Here is a 19,437-nt window from a genome sequence, read left to right as displayed (position 1 = left end):
AGGTCATCAACCTGAAACATTAAGTTTGCTTCTTTCTCCACATGTACTGCCAGACCTGCAGAGTTCATGTTTTACTCTTAGATTCCCAGTAGTTTAAAATGTAACTGGTATGACATTGTACATACACTCAGTGCTTCCAAAATTTTTTCCCACTGTGATCCCATTTTAATGCTTGAAAATTGATGTGACTGCAGAGTGAGAGCAATGGGTGGTGGGGGAGTTGTTGAACGGAACCAAATGGTTTTGTCTACAATAGTTTGGAAGATTCTGATGGGGCATCGGAACTAAGAATCGTGCACGTGTGTAATGGAACCTTGATGCCGATCCCAGGACTGTCCCACCATTCACCACAGCATGTGTTCAAACTACCTGCTCCATTACGAGTGCATCCAAGGAAGCCCCTGATTAGCCAATCTGAAGGCTGAACTGAAAGGCCAATCGGGGCACTCAAAGAACAACCATTGAGGGCAGTGAAATCCCTCCCGTTGACGAACCATTGGATTGGGGGGAATCACATTTCGGCAAGAGTCTTCACTCGACAGTCGCCATTGCTGCTTCGGAGCTTGCGCCCCAAATGATGGGCCCACTACTCTTTGGGAACCCCTGTTGTATACCATTATTCCCTTTGTGCACCATTATTCCCTCAGTCTACCAAGCAAAGGGCTAAAACTAAAATTTCTATTCTTTCATGTAATTTTGTGCTCCTGTGAAATATGAGAAAGCATGTCAAGTTCTCAGAGGGTGCTGAGGCACTTTATAAAAGTGGTACCAGGGATAAGGAATTTTAATTATCTAGGGGGGCAGGGATTGTTTTCTTAGAGCAGATAAAGTTAAGGAAGGATTGAAGCTAGTAAAGCTGTAGTGCTGAAGTATTGTGCTCCGGAATTAGCCATGCTTCCAGCCAAGCTGTTCCAGTGCAGCTACAAAACTGGCAGATACCCAACAGAGTGGGAAATTGTCCAAGTATGTCCTGTCCACAAAAAAAACAAAACAAATCCAATTACTACCCCATCATTCTACTCTGAATTATGAGCAAAGTAATGATCGGTGTCATCAACAGTGCAATCAAGTGGCATTTACTCACCAATGATGCTCATAACACTGATGTTGTACACAGTGTGACTCAGATTCAGGCTATGCCAAGAAGAGGAATGGAAATGGTATACAGGGAACAATGTTTTTGGCGGGAACTAAAGAGAGTAGCGTTGGATTCTGCCAGGACCACTTGGCTCCAGACCTCTACAGCCTTTTTATTCCAGATTTATTTAATTACTTGAATTCAGATTCATTATATGCCATGGTGGGACTTGAACACTCATCTCTTTATTAGCTCTGGTTCTAGATTACTCATAGTATTACCAGTGATATTACCACTATGCCCAATTACTTGTAATAAAATTGCAAAGATAATTTGCCTTTTTGTATTTGTTTTTTTTCCCTCCAGTGATGGCAGCAGCCTCCATTGCTAACATTGTGAAAAGCTCCTTGGGACCAGTTGGTCTGGATAAAATGTTGGTGGATGATATTGGTGTAAGTAGAATTTGTCACTCTTTGTAGATTTTTGTCACCAAATTTTTCCTCTACTGAATTGTTGATGTGCTCTTCCACCAGCGCTGGGTACCCTCTGATAACTCGGCCAAATGGCCAATGCTCTTGAATTGTGTGAGTGAATGTTGACTGTAGAACCACGGTCAAACCTATTCTTTTCTCCACACCCAAACATAGTTCAGAAATGGTTTGTTTTTTGGATTTTAATTCTTCCAGTGCAGTAATTTAATTGCTGCAGCGTTCATCCTGATTCCCCTCCGTCCTTCACCATCTGTGTTTGCAGCATCCCTACTTTCAGCTACTTGTTACCAAAATGTAATTTGCTTAACTGAATCATGCTGAGGATCTCAACTTTGTCTTGGATGTAGCCACTAATTCAGTGTAGTGGCTATTGTGTCCCAGTCTGTATGATTGCCTATATCAACAACAATATTTGTATAGCATCTTTAATGTGACAAAACATCACACGGTGCAATAACAGGAAAGTTTTCAATGAAAAATGTCAACATCGTACCACAAAAAGAGATATCAGGGCGACTAACCAAAAGCTTGTACAAAGAGGTAGATTTTAAGGGAGAAAAGAGAGTGTGGAAAGGTTCAGGGAAGGCATGGAGCCAGTTAAATTGGGGTGTACAAGATGGCAGATTTGGAGGAGCATGGAAATCTCAAGGGCCTTCAGGGCTAAAGGAGGTTACAGAGATATGGAGCAGCATTGCTGCTGACGCAGTTCAAGACATTGAGGATTTTAAAATTAGGTGTCATTGGAGTGGGAGCAAGTGTAGGCCAGCTAGCATTGGGGTAATGGCTGAACATGACTTGGCGAGTTATGATACAGGCAACAGAGCTTTGGATGAGTACAAGCTTACACACAGTGGAAAATAGGAACCTTGCCAGGAGGGCATTGTAATAATCAAGTCTAGATGTAACAAAAGCATGGACAAGGGTGAGAGCAGCAGATGAGCTGAAGCAGGGTGGAAGTCAGTAGTGAATGCGCAGATATGTGCTTGGAAGCTCAACCCGCAGGCAAACACAACACCAAGATTGTACACAGTGTGACTTAGCTTCAGGCTATGTCAAGAAGAGGAATGGAAGCAGTAGGCAGGGAATGGTGTTTTTGACCAGAACCAAAGACTGTGGCATTGGTCTTCCCAATGTTAGTTGGAGGAATTTTCTGCTCATGTGATACTGGATGACAAATGAGCAAGTGTGACAGTGGAAGGAGCATTAGAGCTGCTGATAAGATAGTGTTGCATGTTGTCAATGCATGTGTGGAATATGTTGCTGAAGGGCAGCACCTAGAAGAAAAATAAGGGGTGAAACAATAGATTCTTGGAGACTCCAGAGTTAACAGTGTGACAGTAGGAAGAGAAGCCATGGTAGGTGTTTCTGCAGCTATGATTTGATAGAAGTAGGAACCAGGCAAGGGTTGTTCCACCCTTAGTGTGGTCAACATTATCAAAGGCTGCAGATGGTAGAGAATGATTAGGGATAGTGTACCATGATCATTGTGCTTAGTATGTCATTTGAGACTTTGATAAGGGCTATTTCAACATTGTGTAAGGTGCAAAGGTTCAAACATGAAATTGTGAAAAAGATGGGCACAGGTTTGGGAGGCAACAACATGTTCAAGGAGTTTGGAGAGGAAAGTGGGCTTGCAGATGGGTTACAAGGACAATGGGATCAAGGGGTCTTTTTGCAGAAAGGAGTGATTTGAAAGCAATGGGAGACAGTATCTAAGGAGAGGGTATGGTTAACAAAATCAGCTAAAAGGGAATGGAAATGAAAATTTGGTGTTCAACAATTTGGAAATTATGTTGAGGAAGTAGGAAGTGGGTGATGGATTAAAAACCGTTTGGCAAAGCATGGCAATCAAGGGCAATGAGGGATGGGCAATAAATGTTGATCTCGCCAGCGACACCCACATCCACTAAAAAAGAAAAATAACGAATTTTTAAGAAGGTGAGATATAATCTAGAAGAAGCTGAGAAGTCATGGCTGAGGCAACAATAAACCTTAGAAGTTTGGCCAGGTGGTCTTGAGAAAGAAGAGAAGTGGCAGAGACAGTCTCAATCTTTGTGACAAGAGAAGCCCATGAACTCCTTGCACTTGTTATTGCAGGTAAGAGCGGAGGATATGTGGACGGGTGGTTTAAGCAGACGGCTCTTGGTGAAGAAGGATTCTTTTCAGGATTCTTTTTAATTCCAGGATTCTTTTTAATAATGAGTACTTTCTGGAAAGGAGGGCAGGACATGGGTGCTTTACGATCCAACTGGATCTTGTGATGAATGGTTCAGCCAATTGTCTGCCATAGATTCCCAAATCTGAAAATGTAGATGACAAGCAACAACTAGGGCGAAGAAGAGCAATAGTTTTAATGGAAATGAGGGCCTTGGAAGTGATGTCGTCATCATCAGGGTAGTGGGTCCCAGATAGTTGGGAATTTGAAAATGCAGTGGTAAGTTACTTGAGAGAGTTTTTTTCCCCAGAGGAGGACAATGAAGGAAGTGGGGTAGGAGCAATAGAAGGAAATGGTTGGAGATGGCCTCACCTGTGGTGTCATGATGGGGGTAGTGAGGTCACAAGATGTTGGGATAGAGGGGGTGGCTGTGAATATGGGCATTGAGGGAAAGGTTTAGAGAGGTATGGAGGTCACTGAACTCTGAGGAGAGTGGGTGGAGAAGCGATGGGGAGTAAAGAGAGAGAAGAACAAAAGCAATGGTCCAGAATCACAGCCAAAAACACATGCGAATGGACATGTGGGAACAAAGCTACATGGATGAGGTTACGTATAAGATCGGAATAACTGTCTTGAAATACGGCAGGGAGGAGACAACACATGGCAAAACTAAAGGTCAGAAGACTAATAAAGTGGACAAATGTATTGGAGTTCTTTGAGGAAGTAACATGCAATGTGGATGAAAGGGAACCTGTGGATGGGCTATACTTAGATTTCCAGAAGGCATTTGACAAGGTGCCACACCAAAGGTTACTCTGCAAGATAAGTAAGGTGTAGGGGGTAACATATTGGCATGGATAGAGGATTGGTTAGCTAATGGGAAACAGATAACACATAAATGGGTCATTTTCAGGGTGGCAAGATGTGACGAGTGGAGTGCCACAGGGATCAGAGCTGGGGCCTCAACTTTTATATCAATGACTTGGATGAAGGGACCAAATATATGGTTGCTCTATTTGTTGATGACACAAAGATGGGTAGGAAAATAAGTTGTGAAGAGGCCAAAAGGAGTCTGCAAAGGGATATAAATGGGTTAAGTGAGTGAGCAAAAATTAGGCAGATGGAGTATAATATGGGAAAATGTGACCTTGTCCACTTTGGCAGGAAGAATAGAAAACCAGCATATTATTTAAGTGGAGAGAGATTTCAGAACTGTACAGAGGGATCTGGGTGTCCTGGTACATGAATCACAAAAAGTTAGCATGCAGACACAGCAAGTGATTAGGAAGGCAAATAGAATGTTGTGGTTTATTGCAGGGGGAAAGGAATATAAAAGGGATGTTTTGCTACAGTTGTACAGTTGGTGAGATCACATCTAGAATACTGTATACAGTTTTTGCCTCATTTAAGAAAGGATATATGTGCGTTAGAAGCAGTTCAGAGAAGGTTCACTCGACTGATATCAGGGAGGGGTGATCTTATTGAAATAAATATAAGAGCCTGAAGATCTTATGACAGGGTGATTGCTGAAAGGATGTTCCCTGTGTAGGAGAGACTAAAACTATGGGATACATTTTGAAAATAAGGGTCTCCCATTTAAGATGGTGAGAAATTTTTTGAGGGTCATGAATCTTTTGAACTCTTCCGCAGAGAGCAGTGGAGGCAGGATCATTGAATATTTTTAAGGCAGAGGTAGATAGATTCTTGACTAACAAGGGAGTCAAAGGTTATCAGGGGTGGGCAGAACGTGGAGTTGAGGCCAATACGAGATCAGCCATGATCTTATTGAATAGTGGATCAAGGGGCCAAATGGCCTATTCCTCCTAATTCATATGTTCGTATGGGTGGAATCAGTGACAAACTGATGTCCAGGTGCCAAGATGGATGAAACCAGAGACTGAAGGGTAGAAGGTTGAATTTCTGTGAAGAGATTACTAACAGCTACTGGTGCCTGTGGATGGATGCCCCTTAAATTGGCAACAACAAAGTGCTGCCCCAGCTACAATTTCTCTAACCATCAAATTGAGAATCAAGAATTGTTGTAGTGAAGCAAGGTTGATAAATTTCTATTACTTTTAAAGGATAATAACTTCTTTGAAGATTCATTCCCCAGGTGTCACTGCTGTTTGAGGCGAGAAAGACTGCTCCAGCCTCTGCTACTTCAACTGCCAGTAAGCTAAAGCTCTTGGATGATTGACAGTGAGGCAGCCTGAGTTTGTGGACCATGCCCCGCAGTGACTTGCTTTAATGTCTAGCCTTTCACATGAAAAAGTGTTGACTTGTTGAAAGCAGTTGGTGCTACAGTGTGGACCAATATCATGGTGTTTTATCGGTCATTGTATAGGTTAAAGTAGATGTAAGTTATTGGCAGGAATTCATCTGAAAGTCAGATGTGGTCTAATGCAGATATACCCACTTCAAGCCAGACTTTGTCCTAGTGCTGTTAGATCGCAGGTCCCCTTTAATTTGATTAGTTTAACTAAACCTCCAGTTCTGCTGAAGGGACCTGTCCTATGGCTATGATATCTGCAGAGCGCTCCCACAAATTGCTGTTCTGGCTACCATGTTCTTGACCTATCCAGTTTAATCTTGATTTAATGCTAAACATTTAGGCTAGCCTGTGTATTGTTACGTTACGTTTTATTTTTAGCTCATGTTCTGTTCTTAGTTCACTTTGCAAAATTTATTAGGGTATTTCAATCATCCAGCTCACCACCTTCCTGGAGGTGCCGGTTCAGTTGGTAAGTACAGTAGTCAGTGTTCGTTTGAACCACATTAACTGAAAGATTCCGGGTTTTGCTCCCCAGTCTACAAAACAGTGGCAGTGCTTGGAATACCATAGGCTTCAGTTTCTCGTTTTGGAAAATGAAACAATCAGCTAAAGCTCCTGTTGCCTGAAATGCCCTTTCCACTGAGAAGTTTCATGCTTGCAGTAGAACATAGTCATGCTAGAGTGAGGCATGAAGAGAGGGTAGTTAGCACCAATGGAAATACGTTTGTGGGCGTTGGCATTTGGGAAATGTCCACCAACTAGTGGTATACTTTGCTGAGGTCCGATATTTCAAAATAGCCACCCTATGCTGACGTCCTTTGGTGATGTCACATGGTGACTGATTTGGTGAGATTCTACAATAAAGAATTTTTTTAAAGCTGTATAGCTCTAAAAGAAGGTAAAACCGTAATCATTCTAAGGATCAGCGCTGTCTTTACTAAGTAAAGAAAGTGCTGTGGGGGATAGATAAAATAAATTATTTCATGCTATCTTATTTAAAATACTTTTTAAATTACTATTGCTCTGAAGGATCTAGCAAAATAAAATATCCAATGCCTCTCATTTCTAAATTTTACATGTTTTTGATCTTGTGTAGGATGTCACCATCACTAATGATGGAGCAACGATTCTAAAACTTCTTGAAGTGGAGCATCCAGCTGCCAAGGTGTTATGTGAATTAGCTGATCTTCAGGATAAGGAAGTAGGGGATGGTACAACATCAGTTGTAAGTAAATTTGTATTAGCTGGCCTGGTTTATTTTAAAAAAAGCTCTACTACTGGGGAATACTTGTGGATTAATCTGAGTTCTAAAGTACAAATATAGGCTGATCACTTAACTATTTTATCACTTTACTGACCAACAGAATCTTCTGTCAATAATTGATGTATTGTATAAAAATTCAGCGCCATGGTTTGTGAGACCTCGATATTACCACTGCCTATTATCTAGAATTAACTCAGTGAAGATGCAAAAGAAACACAATTGTCCAGAGGAGGAGGGGGGTGGGGCGTGGGTGGGGAGGGTAATATTTTGAGATCCAAGGACTTGGAACCTGAGCAGTTGGGTTATACAAAAGTTATTTTCCTGTATCCCATTGGCCCCAAGTTGACAACATGCCTTATGTCATTCATGAATACTGCATTTTAGATACAAATGCTGAATTAATTTTTCTGCTTTAAATGGAAATATCCAATAATTTTAAAGTAAGCAACATAATTACATAGGAAAATTGGAATTGGTGCTTAAAGACTTGGATTTTCAGATTTTAAAATGTAACTTTGCATAACCTGTTTATCATAATTCAATTAATTTCTTCCAATTGTTCAACAATTTTGGTTTTGTATATTGATTAAAGAGATCGTTGTCTAATAGCTCACTTTTTGTTTCTCATTGAACATAGCATTCATAAAACAGATACATTTGCCAGCTGTGAAAGTGAATATGGGTGTGAGGGAAAGTTAATACTTTTGATAGATTGGGTTCCTTTGTCCTTTAATACAGGTTATTATTGCTGCAGAACTACTTAAGGGCGCGGATGAATTGGTGAAACAGAAAATTCATCCAACCTCAATCATTGGTGGTTATCGTCTTGCCTGCAAGTAAGTTCTGATGAAATACTCTAAGTCAGGTAGATACAAGTATTAAAATCACTTTTTACAGACGTATTGCAAATTTTAACTGGTACTAATTTCTCTAGCATGAGATACTGTTTGTGCAAAGTTGAAATTTGTTTTAGTTAAGATTATTCAGGTGTGTTGAAATTTATCAATACTTAATTAGCATCTGTAACATTCGTTTTTATCAAAAAACACATGGTAAAGCAACCAATACAGTAATGCAGGACACAATTATAGGTGAATATAGTAGGTGAGAACAGAAGATGAAGTGGTTAAGTGAAGCCAAGTTTGGAACAAACAAGTGGAAAGAGGAAGTTTACAACAGTTATATAATTTTGTATGATACAATTGAGACTTTTTTAATAAGCCGTTTGTTCTTCATATCTGGCACTAAAACATTTATTAATGGGCTCTCCATTACAGGTAATATTCTAAAAGGGTCTTGCAGAGTTTAAAATAAACCTTTTTTGAATTTTCCCATTATATTTGAGAAGCATTTGTTTCATTTGGGGAATTGATGCTGTTTGCACTTGAAGCAGAGATTTCTTTTTGGAATGATTGAGAGATCTGATTAGCTACTCTTACATAGGTAGCCTTTTCCTTATGCTGTGCAGAAAATGTTGAATGTTTTCAGAAAGGGAAGTTTGCAGCAATTAATTATTATTTTGAGCAGGTTATGTACGTATCTAACCAAGACAGCTACCTGTCCTTTTCATAAATTGTTGGGGCTGAACCTTAGTTACTCAGTGATCTAAATGTGAGTGTCATTAGCTATCTTCTATTGTTTGCTACGGTAACAAACTGTTCCAATCAATGCTATTAGTGAGAGTAATTTTGTTTCCCTATAGATGTCATATATTTTAAAAGAATGGTGGAATAATAATTATAGCTTCAGTCTTAATTCTTTCATTTTTAAACAAAAATGCATACCTGAATTCTTATCTAGGGAATTGTTTTACTAGATATTGCTTTCTTGTGTGTTGTTAGATTTGTAAATGATTAATCTTTCCAAGAACCCATATCGTTTGACTAGCTTGACTTTATTTCTTGACTTGCTAGTTATTGCTTGTGGGGAGAAAAAACATTGTCATAATAATGTGCTGAATTTGTTTCTGTACAAATAAAATGGCTGCACAGAAGTTTTTTAAAAACTTATTCTTTCACGAGATGTGGGAATTGCTGGCATGTCGCGGGTTTATTGCCCATCTCCAATTGCCCTTGAGAAGGTGATGGTGAGGCTGGATATTTTATAATGTTGCTGTTGACGTGCTCTTAATTGTGCTCTCCTCCAAATAGCTACATAGTCATTAAAATTATTGTCTTGCTGAGAATTGTTCATTATAAATTAGGGGTTAAACCAGAAATATTTCCAGTCTAGGTGGCTCAGTGCTATATTTGCCATGAATATTCACTGAGAATTTTGGGTAGGGATGAGTTTGCTTTAACCATTGTTATAACATGAAGAGTGGTGGTCTGATGTCAAAGATTAGATTAACAAACTTGTTGTTGAACTGGCATCACTAAAGCATCAAGAATTGTGTAAGTTTATATTTCAGGTTATTCAACATATTCAGTCACGCTCATTTAAGAATGCAACATTTGTAATTTAAAATTTGGTAATTTTTTAATGTTTTTGTTAACAGGGAGGCAGTCCGTTACATCCAGGAGAACCTGACTATTAACATGGACGAACTAGGCAGAGAGTGTCTTGTCAATGCTGCTAAAACTTCCATGTCATCAAAAATAATTGGAGTGTATCTTTCTAACAGAAATGACTCTGCATTCTATATATATTTTCCTTCCCAATGTCTTCACTGCAGATTTTTTTCTTGCCGAGAGGAATGATTCAACATTGTGACTATCTTGTCCCTTACGCCACTGGGCATTCCAAATGTGTGCATCTATACAGGGGCATTTTCATCGGGCAAGGAGTCTACCTTATTTGTAACGTTTCTAAACTGTTAATGCTATTCTAATGTGTAGTTACCCTAATGAGTACCGGTTGGGATTGTCTAACAGCATATCCAAGGATTACATTCCTATTTCTTGATTCCGTATTCATTGAACTTATGAACTTGGCAGTTCACTCAGTTGAGTTCACTTTTAACGACATCATATATGCCCAAATAGATCCCCTCTAGGCCCAGCTCTCGCAAACATCTTTGTTGGATTTCATGAAAAACATGTCTTTGATGGAATGAGACATAACCTCCTATCTCTTGCATATTTCCAATATGTGGATGATATATTTGCTATAGTTAAATCCCCAGCTGCATGTAACAATTTCCTTATATGGTCTTAATGGGCTCCATCCTCTGCTGAAATTTACCTTTGAAAGGAGCAGTCAAATGAACTCCCCTTCCTCGATGTACTAGTTGAGAAATCTGCCAGGAGATTCTCTACCACAGTCTACCGCAAGCCTGCCTTCAATGGTCAAGATACGCGTGGGATTCTTACAATTCCACACGCTATAAGATTGGTCTTCTCGTCAACCTTGTAATTATGGCCAGAGCCATTTGCTTACCATGTAAGCTTGACGCTGAAATAGGTCGTATCAAAGGCATCCTGCAGGATAATGACTACCCTGATCAGATCATTTTGCACTGTATATCATGCAAACTCATGAATGGGCCTAAGGCCATCACTTTCACCCCTGAAAAGTGTCTGTTCTACCTCAGATTACCCTGGAAGGGCAAGGAATCTCAAAAATTTGAGCAACAGGTGAAGCTAGCTCCTGTGCATTCACCACTAACAGGATGCTGCCATCAAGCCAAAAAAGACGTTCTGTCTATCACACACGAGTAATGTGGTATAAGAATTTCAGTGCCAGTGTGATGCTAGATGTGTAGGCCGTACTTCCCAAAGACTGGCGGATCGTATCAAACAGCATGTCCCAGCTGCTGCTCTCAACAGGCAGGGTACAGACTGTACCCGACCAGCCTGTGCTTGCAAGACTCAAAACAAGATCCAACATTAGATGTGATTCTGCGATTGGACAACATTTGCTAAATAATCCTCAATGTGCTAAGAATTATACTGACAAGCAATTTAAGATTGTCAGTCGGGCTCGCAATGTGGTGTGTTTGTATGCACTAGAAGCTACATGTATTAATACACGAGGCCCTGTTCTTTGCAGACAGAAAGAACATGTACATACTCTGTGCCTGTTTCAACTAAATAAAATAAGTGACAGCCATTCGCTGACACATTCCTCAGGGCAATGCCTTAACCAATCAGGGTCAAGTTACCTGGTTTAAATTTCAAACAATGCTTGGCAGTTAAGTGTTGGTAACCATCAGTGGCACATTCTCCTTGACAACGCCACATGCCAACCAACACTCTTAGCATACAGTATAAATTGCTGTTTTCCCGCTTATATTGGTATTCTTGCGAGTGTCCTGATGAGCGCAAGACGAAAAGTTCAGACATGTCTCTTTCTTCGGCAATTCCTATTTCTGCTCTGTTTTCTTCATGGATAGGACCAAGTGCAATAGAACATTTTTAAACAATCTTTTTCATGAATGTAATTGAAAGACGAGCTTCAAAATGAACCCATATGTTTGTTCAATACCTGCAGTATTATACCTTGTCACAAAGAATCAGGTTTAGAATTTTCCAACTATCTTGATATTACTTCAGTGAAACTTTTTTAGTCATTTGGTAGTACAGAACTTGAGTATTGATGAAAAAAGAGACTTTTTTTGTCTTGCGTTCATCAGGGCAATTTGCAAGAATACCAAATGTCAAAGGAACAACAATTTATACTGTGTGAGAAGAGGATTCTGGTTGGTTGGAACCAGACTCTCGTAGAGGCGTTGTCATGGAGAATGCACCGTTTGATGTGACTCAGTGCATTCTGTGTGGCAACGGCTCTACCAATCAGAGTCCACTTGCCAACTAATCAGCACTCTTCTCTCACAGTGAAATTGTTGTTCCCTTTACCTTCGCTATTCTTGTGAATTGTCCTGAAGAGTGCAAGACAAAATATTGTCTTTTTTAAGCAGTAACCTTTTTACTTCAGCTAATTTCTGCTACAAAGTGCAGTTGAGCTTGTGATCACTGATTAATTTGTTACTGTTCTGTTTCCACTTGTCATTATTTCTTGTGTGTTGTTAACCAACGTGTTTGATTTTAATGTAAATTATTCTAACAAGCTTAGATATGTAGTTAAAAGCAAAAAACTGTGGATGCTGGAAATCGAAAACAAAAATGAAAATACCTGGAAAAACTCAGCAGGTCTGGCAGCATCTGTGGAAGGGAGCACAGTTAACGTTTCGAGTCCGCATGACTCTTCAACAGAACACAGGAAAAATAGAAAAGGGTGAAATATAAGCTGGTTTAAGGTGTGGGGAGGGGGTTGGGACAAGAGAGCTGGATAGAGGGCCAGTGATAGGTGGAGATAACCAAAAGATGTCAGAGGCAAAAGGACAAAGAGGTGTTGAAGGTGGTGATATTATCTAAGGGAATGTGCTAATTAAGGGTAGAAAGCAGGACAAGCAAGGTACAGATAGCTCTAGTGGGGGTGGGGTGGGGTGAAGGAATCGAAAAAGGCTAAAAGGTAGAGATAAAACAATGGATGGAAATACATTTAAAAATAATGGAAATAGGGAAAAGAAAAATCTATATAAATTATTGGAAAAAACAAAACGGGGGGCGGGGGGGAATCTGAAAGGGGGTGGGGATGGAGGAGAGAGTTCATGATCTAAAATTGTTGAACCCAATATTCAGTCCGGAAGGCTGTAAAGTGCCGAGTCGGAAGATGAGGTGCTGTTCCTCCGGTTTGCGTTGAGCTTCACTGGGACAATGCAGCAAGCCAAGGACGGACATGTGGGCATGAGAGCAGGGTGGAGTGTTGAAATGGCAAGCGACAGGGAGATCTGGGTAATGCTTGTGGACAGACCGAAGGTGTTCTGCAAAGCAGTCACCCAGTCTGCTTCTGGTGTCTCCAACGTAGAGGAAACTGCATTGGGAGCAGCAAATGCAGTAGACTAAGTTGGGGGAAGTACAAGTGAAATGCTGCTTCACTTGAAATGAGTGTTTGGGCCCTTGGACAGTGAGGAGAGGGGAAGTAAAGGGGCGGGTGTTACATCTTCTGCGGTTGCATGGGAAGGTGCCGTGGGAGGGGGTTGAGGTGTAGGGGGTGATGGAGTGGACCAGGGTGTCCCGGAGGGAACGATCCCTGTGGAATGCCGCCAGGGGGGTGAAGGGAAGATGTGTTTGTTGGTGGCATAATGCTGGAGTTGGCGGAGGATGATCCTTTGAATGCGGAGGCTGGTGGGGTGATAAGTGAGTACAAGGGGGACCCTATCACGTTTCTGGGAGGGAGAAGAAGGTGTGAGGGCGGATGCGCGGGAGATGGGCTGGACACGGTTGAGGGCCCTGTCAACCACCGTGGGTGGAAAACCTCGGTTAAGGAAGAAGGAGGACATTTCAGAGGAACTGTTTTTGAAAGTGGCATCATCAGAACAGATGCGACGGAGGCGAAGGAACTGAGAGAATGGGATGGAGTCCTTACAGGAAGCGGGGTGTGAGGAGCTGTAGTCGAGGTAGCTGTGGGAGTCGGTAGGCTTGTAATGGATATTGGTGGACAGTCTATCACCAGAAATTGAGACAGGTCAAGGAAGGGAAGTGTCAGAGATGAACCATGTGAAAATTATGGAGGGGTGGAGATTGGAAGCAAAGTTAATAAATTTTTCCAGGTCCAGATGAAAGCATGAAGCAGCACCGAAGTAATCATCGATGTACCGGAGAAAGAGTTGTGGGAGGGGGCCAGAGTAGGACTGGAACAAGGAATGTTCCACATACCCCATAAAGAGACAGGCATAGCTGGGGCCCATGTGGGTACCCATAGCCACACCTTTTATTTGGAGGAAGTGAGAGGAGTTTAAGGAGAAATTGTTCAGTATGAGAACAAGTTCAGCCAGACGGAGAGAGTAGTGGTGGATGGGGATTGTTCAAGCCTCTGTTCAAGGAAGAAGCGGAGAGCCATCAGACCATCCCGGTGGGGGACGGAGGTGTAGAGGGATTGGACGGCCGTGGTGAAGAGGCGGTTGGGGCCAGGGAACTGGAAATTGTTGATATGATGTAGGGTGTCAGAGGAATCATGGATGTAGGTGGGAAGGGACTGGACAAGGGGAGAGAGAATGGAGTCAAGATAGCGAGAAATGAGTTCCGTGGGGCAGAAACAGCCTGACACGATCGGTCTGCCGGGACAGTCCTGTTTGTGGATTTTGGGTAGGAGTTAGAAGCGGGCTGTCCGAGGTTGGGAGGCTATCAGGTTGGAAGCTGTGGAAGGAAGATCTCCAGAGGAGATGAGGTCAGTAACAGTCCTGGAAACAATGGCTTGATGTTCAGTAGTGGGGTCATGGTCCAGGGAGAGGTAGGAGGAAGTGTCTGCGAGTATGTAGTTAGCAGTTTTGTACCTTTGTGGCTTTGAAATACATGCCATTAAATTGTGTGAATGAGTGTAAACTATCCACAGCATTCTATGCTTGCATTATGCATATAAACGACTGCTTCAAGTCAGCAGATTGTAAGCCATAGCACTTTCAGTATAACATAATATCTTGCCAGTGGAGGGAATTGTGTTTTCAAATGTGCTTTATTTTCGTAATCCTAGATCTATTTTTAAACTTTAACAATACTTTGGACCTTGACTCGAATCACATAGTGATGCAGACTTCTTTGCCAACATGGTGGTAGATGCTGCTCATGCAGTAAAATTCACAGATGCCAAGGGCCAGGCTCGCTATCCAATCAAGGCTATAAATTTGCTGAAAGCTCATGGACGGAGCCAGAGAGAGAGTCTCTTGGTGAATGGGTATGCACTTAATTGTACTGTTGGTTCCCAAGGTAAATATCAGCAGCGTATAAGTTTGTTCTCTATGGTTAAATGAAATATTTTTAAATGTCAGTTATAATACCACTTGAGTATTTTCAGCAGAATGTCTGACACCACTGGGTCACTGGTTGGAGACAGGGCAGGACTTATCCTTCAGCAAATAGCAAAGCAAACATACTCTTAATTCACTCAGCACCGACTCTTTTAAGAGTTTCTATAGATTGCAACAAGCAGGGTTCAGTTGTTTCACCTGATAAAAGCACAGAATTACAAGAAGTAGTACATGGGAGATTGTTACTTGCTAATTATCTATAAAATAAATTCCATTCACTTACAGCAGTGACCTCTAGGTTTGATCTGATGGGAGAATTCACCACCATCTCCATTCTGGCCTAGAATAGCAGAGTCACAAATAATGATGCACAATATGCAGCCGGACTGGAGCTCACTAATGTTAGTGTAAACAAGGAAGGTATTAGAAAAATTAAAGCTACTAAACAAACTCTGAGGACATGATGGTTTTCAAAGGATTTTAAAGGAATTAGGTGAGAAAATTACTGATACTTTAGCCACAATCTTCCAAAACCCTCTTGATTCAGGAATTGACCCTTTAAATTGAAAAATTGAACACGTAACTCCATTATTTAAAAAGGTAAGAGGGCCAAACCATTAAATTATAGACCTGTTGGTCTTGTCTGTTATGGGAAAGTTAATTGAAATTTAGAATGAAACAGATTGAATAGTTAAAGAAATTTGAGCTGATTAAATGGTGAAAAAACTATGACATTAGATGTCCAAAGATTTTGGGGTCTGTGTGTACAAATCTCTCAAATATTGCTGGGCACCAAGAAATAATGGAATGTTAGTATTAGTAAATACAGGGTTAGAATTTAAAATGAAGGAATGTCTGTTATAGCTATACAAAGCTCTGGTTAGACCACACTTGGAGAACTGTGTATAGTTCTGGGCACTGTGCTGTAGAAAGGATTGTCCTTGGAAGGAGTTTAGTGCAGATTCACTAGAGTAGGCTTCAAGAATTAAATTGAGAAGAAATGCTAAGCTTTTAATCCTTGGAAAGCAGGAGACGAAGGTATAGAGAAGGATGATACAATTGAAATTTTTAGGATTTAAAAGGAATTGATATGGTTAGTAAAGATAAACTTTTCTGCAAGTCCAGGAATCTAGGACAAACGGAAGTGTAACTTTAAGATCAGAGCCCGGCCATTCAAATGAGATTTAGAAAATTCATTGTCATTGCTGATTATTCAATCTAAATGATACTAACTACAACTATTATATAGTTGTTATATAACTTAGTTATATAACTTTTTACTTTTATTATATAATTATAAATTTTATAACTAATACACATTTTTGTCCTAGGATCATAAATGGAAATAAATTAACTTTCCTTAACATTTTATACAATAACACTGACAACCCAAATACCCCATTCTGCCTTTGTGCGCTTAGTCTGTGGCTTTTGCCAGGCAAATCAACTGCAGACCATTGAACATCATAGCCATCAATCCTCTTATCAGCTAAATAAGTTTGACCCCAGCTACTGCCCTGGCTAAGAACAGGTAGCAGTAACAACTATGTTTGAAACTGACCTAGTCTGTCAGCTGGAGTACCTGTGTGATTCTTCTGTCACACTAAACCATTGAGGAAGCTTATGTGCATTTTATTTATTTTTATTTATAATTAATTTGTTTAAAATTGTGATACACTTTTGAAATAGTTAAATTGAGATCTGACATTTCGGCTTTTTGTTCCGCCAGAATTCACTTTCCAGGTCATATTTTGAATTAATTTATTTATTGTAATTTAGTTTTATTTTAATTCAATTGAGTTGAGTTTAATTGAAATATTTTTGTTCTTAGGAATGACCAAAAGAATACTTAATGCAAAGATTGCATGTTTGGACTTCAGCTTGCAGAAGACAAAAATGAAGTTGGGTGTCCAAGTTGTCATCTCTGACCCAGAAAAATTGGACCAAATTAGACAGAGGTATGACAGGATTGAAGCTGGAAATGGAAGAAGATGCTCTTCCCTTTAATCATTTGTTATTCTAGCTAATACTGAATTTGAAAAAAAAACTATTTTTGTTAGTTTATCTTGAGATTGCAATTGAGAGCTTTTAGAGAGTTTAATTTTATTGTAATTGGAGTTTGGGGATTTCTCTCCTTTCCTCTCCGAATCCATTGCCCATGAGATCTACCTCCTCCTTGACCCTATTCCTACAAAATTGCTGGCCACCCAACTTAATTGCTGACGTCGGTGGTTCCTCCTCCCCCTTGCATACTTACCCAGCTCCCCATCAAATCTGCCAAAAGAAATTCTGTTTCAGAAAAAACACCCTTGGCCTCCACTGTTGTCGCAAACTACTGTCCTGTCTCCCTTTCCTCTCAAGTGTTTGGGACGTTATTATCTCTAGAATCAATGTCTGTTTTTTGTGCAATTCTATTTGAACACACAAATTTCCCCTCCTATCCCAGCACTGAAACAGCCCTCCACAAAATCACAAATTACATCCTGTGTGACTGTGTGGTGGACTTGGCACTCTTTACCCTAGTTTGAGCTGTTTGCAACCACTGACAAGCTGATCACACCTCTACCCTCCAATGCCTCTCCACCATTGTCCAGCTGAATGGCCTGGCTTGGCTTCATTCCTATCTATTTAGTCATAGTCAGAAAATCTCCTGAAATGACTGCTTTTTCTGCTTCTGCACCATTACCTTCTAGAGTGCCCCAAGGGCTGCCTGTTTCTCATTCACATGATGCCTTTCGGTGACATCAGGAAACACAATCTGGTTTCACAAGTACGCTGATGGCACCCAGTTCTACCTCACTGCCACTTCTCTTGGCCCCTCCACTGCTCTGCTTTGTCGTGCTGCTTGCAGACATCCAATATTGGATGAGCAGAAATTGCTTCCTATTGAGAAAAACAATAACATTGTCTTTGGTGCCTGCCACAAATTCCATTCCCTTGCCATGGACTCCAGCTCTCTCCCTGGTCACTCTGAGGCTAAACCAGAAGGTTTGCAATCTTGGCATTTTCGGTTTGCAACCTATGTGACCCTGACCTGAGCTTCTGGCCCATATCCTCTTCATTGCCAAGACCGCCATCCACCTCTGATAATTGGCCGTCTCTGGCCCGTGTCAGCTCACCTGATGCTGAAGCCCTTATCCATTCCTTTCTTATGCTTATTCCAAAGGTCTCCTGACCAGCTTCCCAAATTCCACCTTCCATAAACTTGAGCTCACCCAAAACTCTGCTGCCTATATTCTAACTTTCACCAATTCCAGTTCATCCATCACCCTGTGCCCATTGATGCCCCAATTTTATTTTACAGCTCCAATCCCAACCTTGTTTTTGTACCTTCCCTCCCTATTGATAGATGCAAGATGTGTAGTATAGGCATTTGAAAAGGAGAATAGCGTTAAGTATATAAATATATAAATGTGTAGTACACTAAATATATAGTGTGTATAAGTACCCTTCATATTTTTGCTCGTAATATCACTTAAAGCTAACAGTTTTAGATCTGTGCGATCAGATTTACAATGATCACACGCTGAATCAACTTTACCACCCCACCTGAGATCACCTTATACATCAAAAGCCCTCTGGGTAACTTAATTGTAATCATTCCTGTCATGTATATTTTTTGTAATCATTTTACCACCTTAGTATTCAATGTTGATTGTGGCTTTGATTTTCAGAGAGTCTGATATTACCAAAGAGCGAATCCATAAGATCTTGGCTACAGGTGCAAATGTCATCCTGACCACTGGTGGCATTGATGATATGTGTCTAAAATATTTTGTGGATGCGGGTGCTATGGCAGTACGCCGATGTCTGAAAAGGGACTTGAAACGAATTGCAAAGGCAAGTGGAGGTATGTATAAAAATTTGACTTAAGTTTGGAATTGCATTGCCTCTACAGCACAGTAACAAATTGCATATACATGAAGAGAGAAACAGAGCTAACATTTCAGGTCCTGACCTTTCTTCAAATCTGAAGTTCATCACCCTGAAACATTAGCTCAGTTTCTCTCTTCACAGATACGACCAGATCTATTGCGTAGTTACAGCATTTTCTGTTTATGATTCATCATTCCAATATCAGCAGCACTTTGCTTTTGCACATTCTTCGAAATGTGTTTTTTTTAACACTATTCCATTTTGAATAAGGGGCCTTTTTTCATTGATTGTAATGAATATGCATTTAGTTTTGTGTAATTATACATTCTTTAAAATATGGTCAAATATGCAGTTACAAAATCTTGGCAAAAACATTCCAGTCAGCAGCGATCCAAAGGCGATTGCTCCTGACTGCAAAGATGTTTATGGCCCTACCATTTTCTGTCCTTGCAACGAGGTCTTCCTGCCTAGAGTAAGCATCTGGGTAAGTATCACGCAATAGGTCCAAGTCTCTGATACTGACATTTTCGGAAGGACCTGTTAGCACAAATCTC

General features: G+C 40.6%; 1 protein-coding gene across 2 annotated transcripts in view; it reads left to right on the top strand.

The window, feature by feature from the left end:
- The window catches only part of tcp1 (t-complex 1), a 49,334-nt gene that overhangs the window by 12,387 nt on the left and 17,510 nt on the right, over positions 1-19,437 (top strand). The window contains exons 2-8 of one of the 2 annotated variants that reach the window (XM_078556802.1): positions 1,445-1,530; positions 7,093-7,221; positions 7,999-8,096; positions 9,758-9,868; positions 14,785-14,966; positions 16,839-16,965; positions 18,682-18,857. In XM_078556802.1, coding sequence (XP_078412928.1) covers positions 1,445-1,530; positions 7,093-7,221; positions 7,999-8,096; positions 9,758-9,868; positions 14,785-14,966; positions 16,839-16,965; positions 18,682-18,857 — 909 coding nt within the window. The remainder of the gene's footprint in view (positions 1-1,444; positions 1,531-7,092; positions 7,222-7,998; positions 8,097-9,757; positions 9,869-14,784; positions 14,967-16,838; positions 16,966-18,681; positions 18,858-19,437) is intronic. The other variant, XM_078556803.1, reaches the window with a different exon arrangement.

Source organism: Cetorhinus maximus, chromosome 14 (assembly GCF_964194155.1).
Source record: "Cetorhinus maximus chromosome 14, sCetMax3.hap1.1, whole genome shotgun sequence".
In the NCBI taxonomy this organism is placed as follows: Eukaryota; Metazoa; Chordata; class Chondrichthyes; order Lamniformes; family Cetorhinidae; genus Cetorhinus; species Cetorhinus maximus.
Note: the sequence above shows the minus strand (reverse complement) of the source record. Positions and strands in the feature narration are given on the sequence as shown.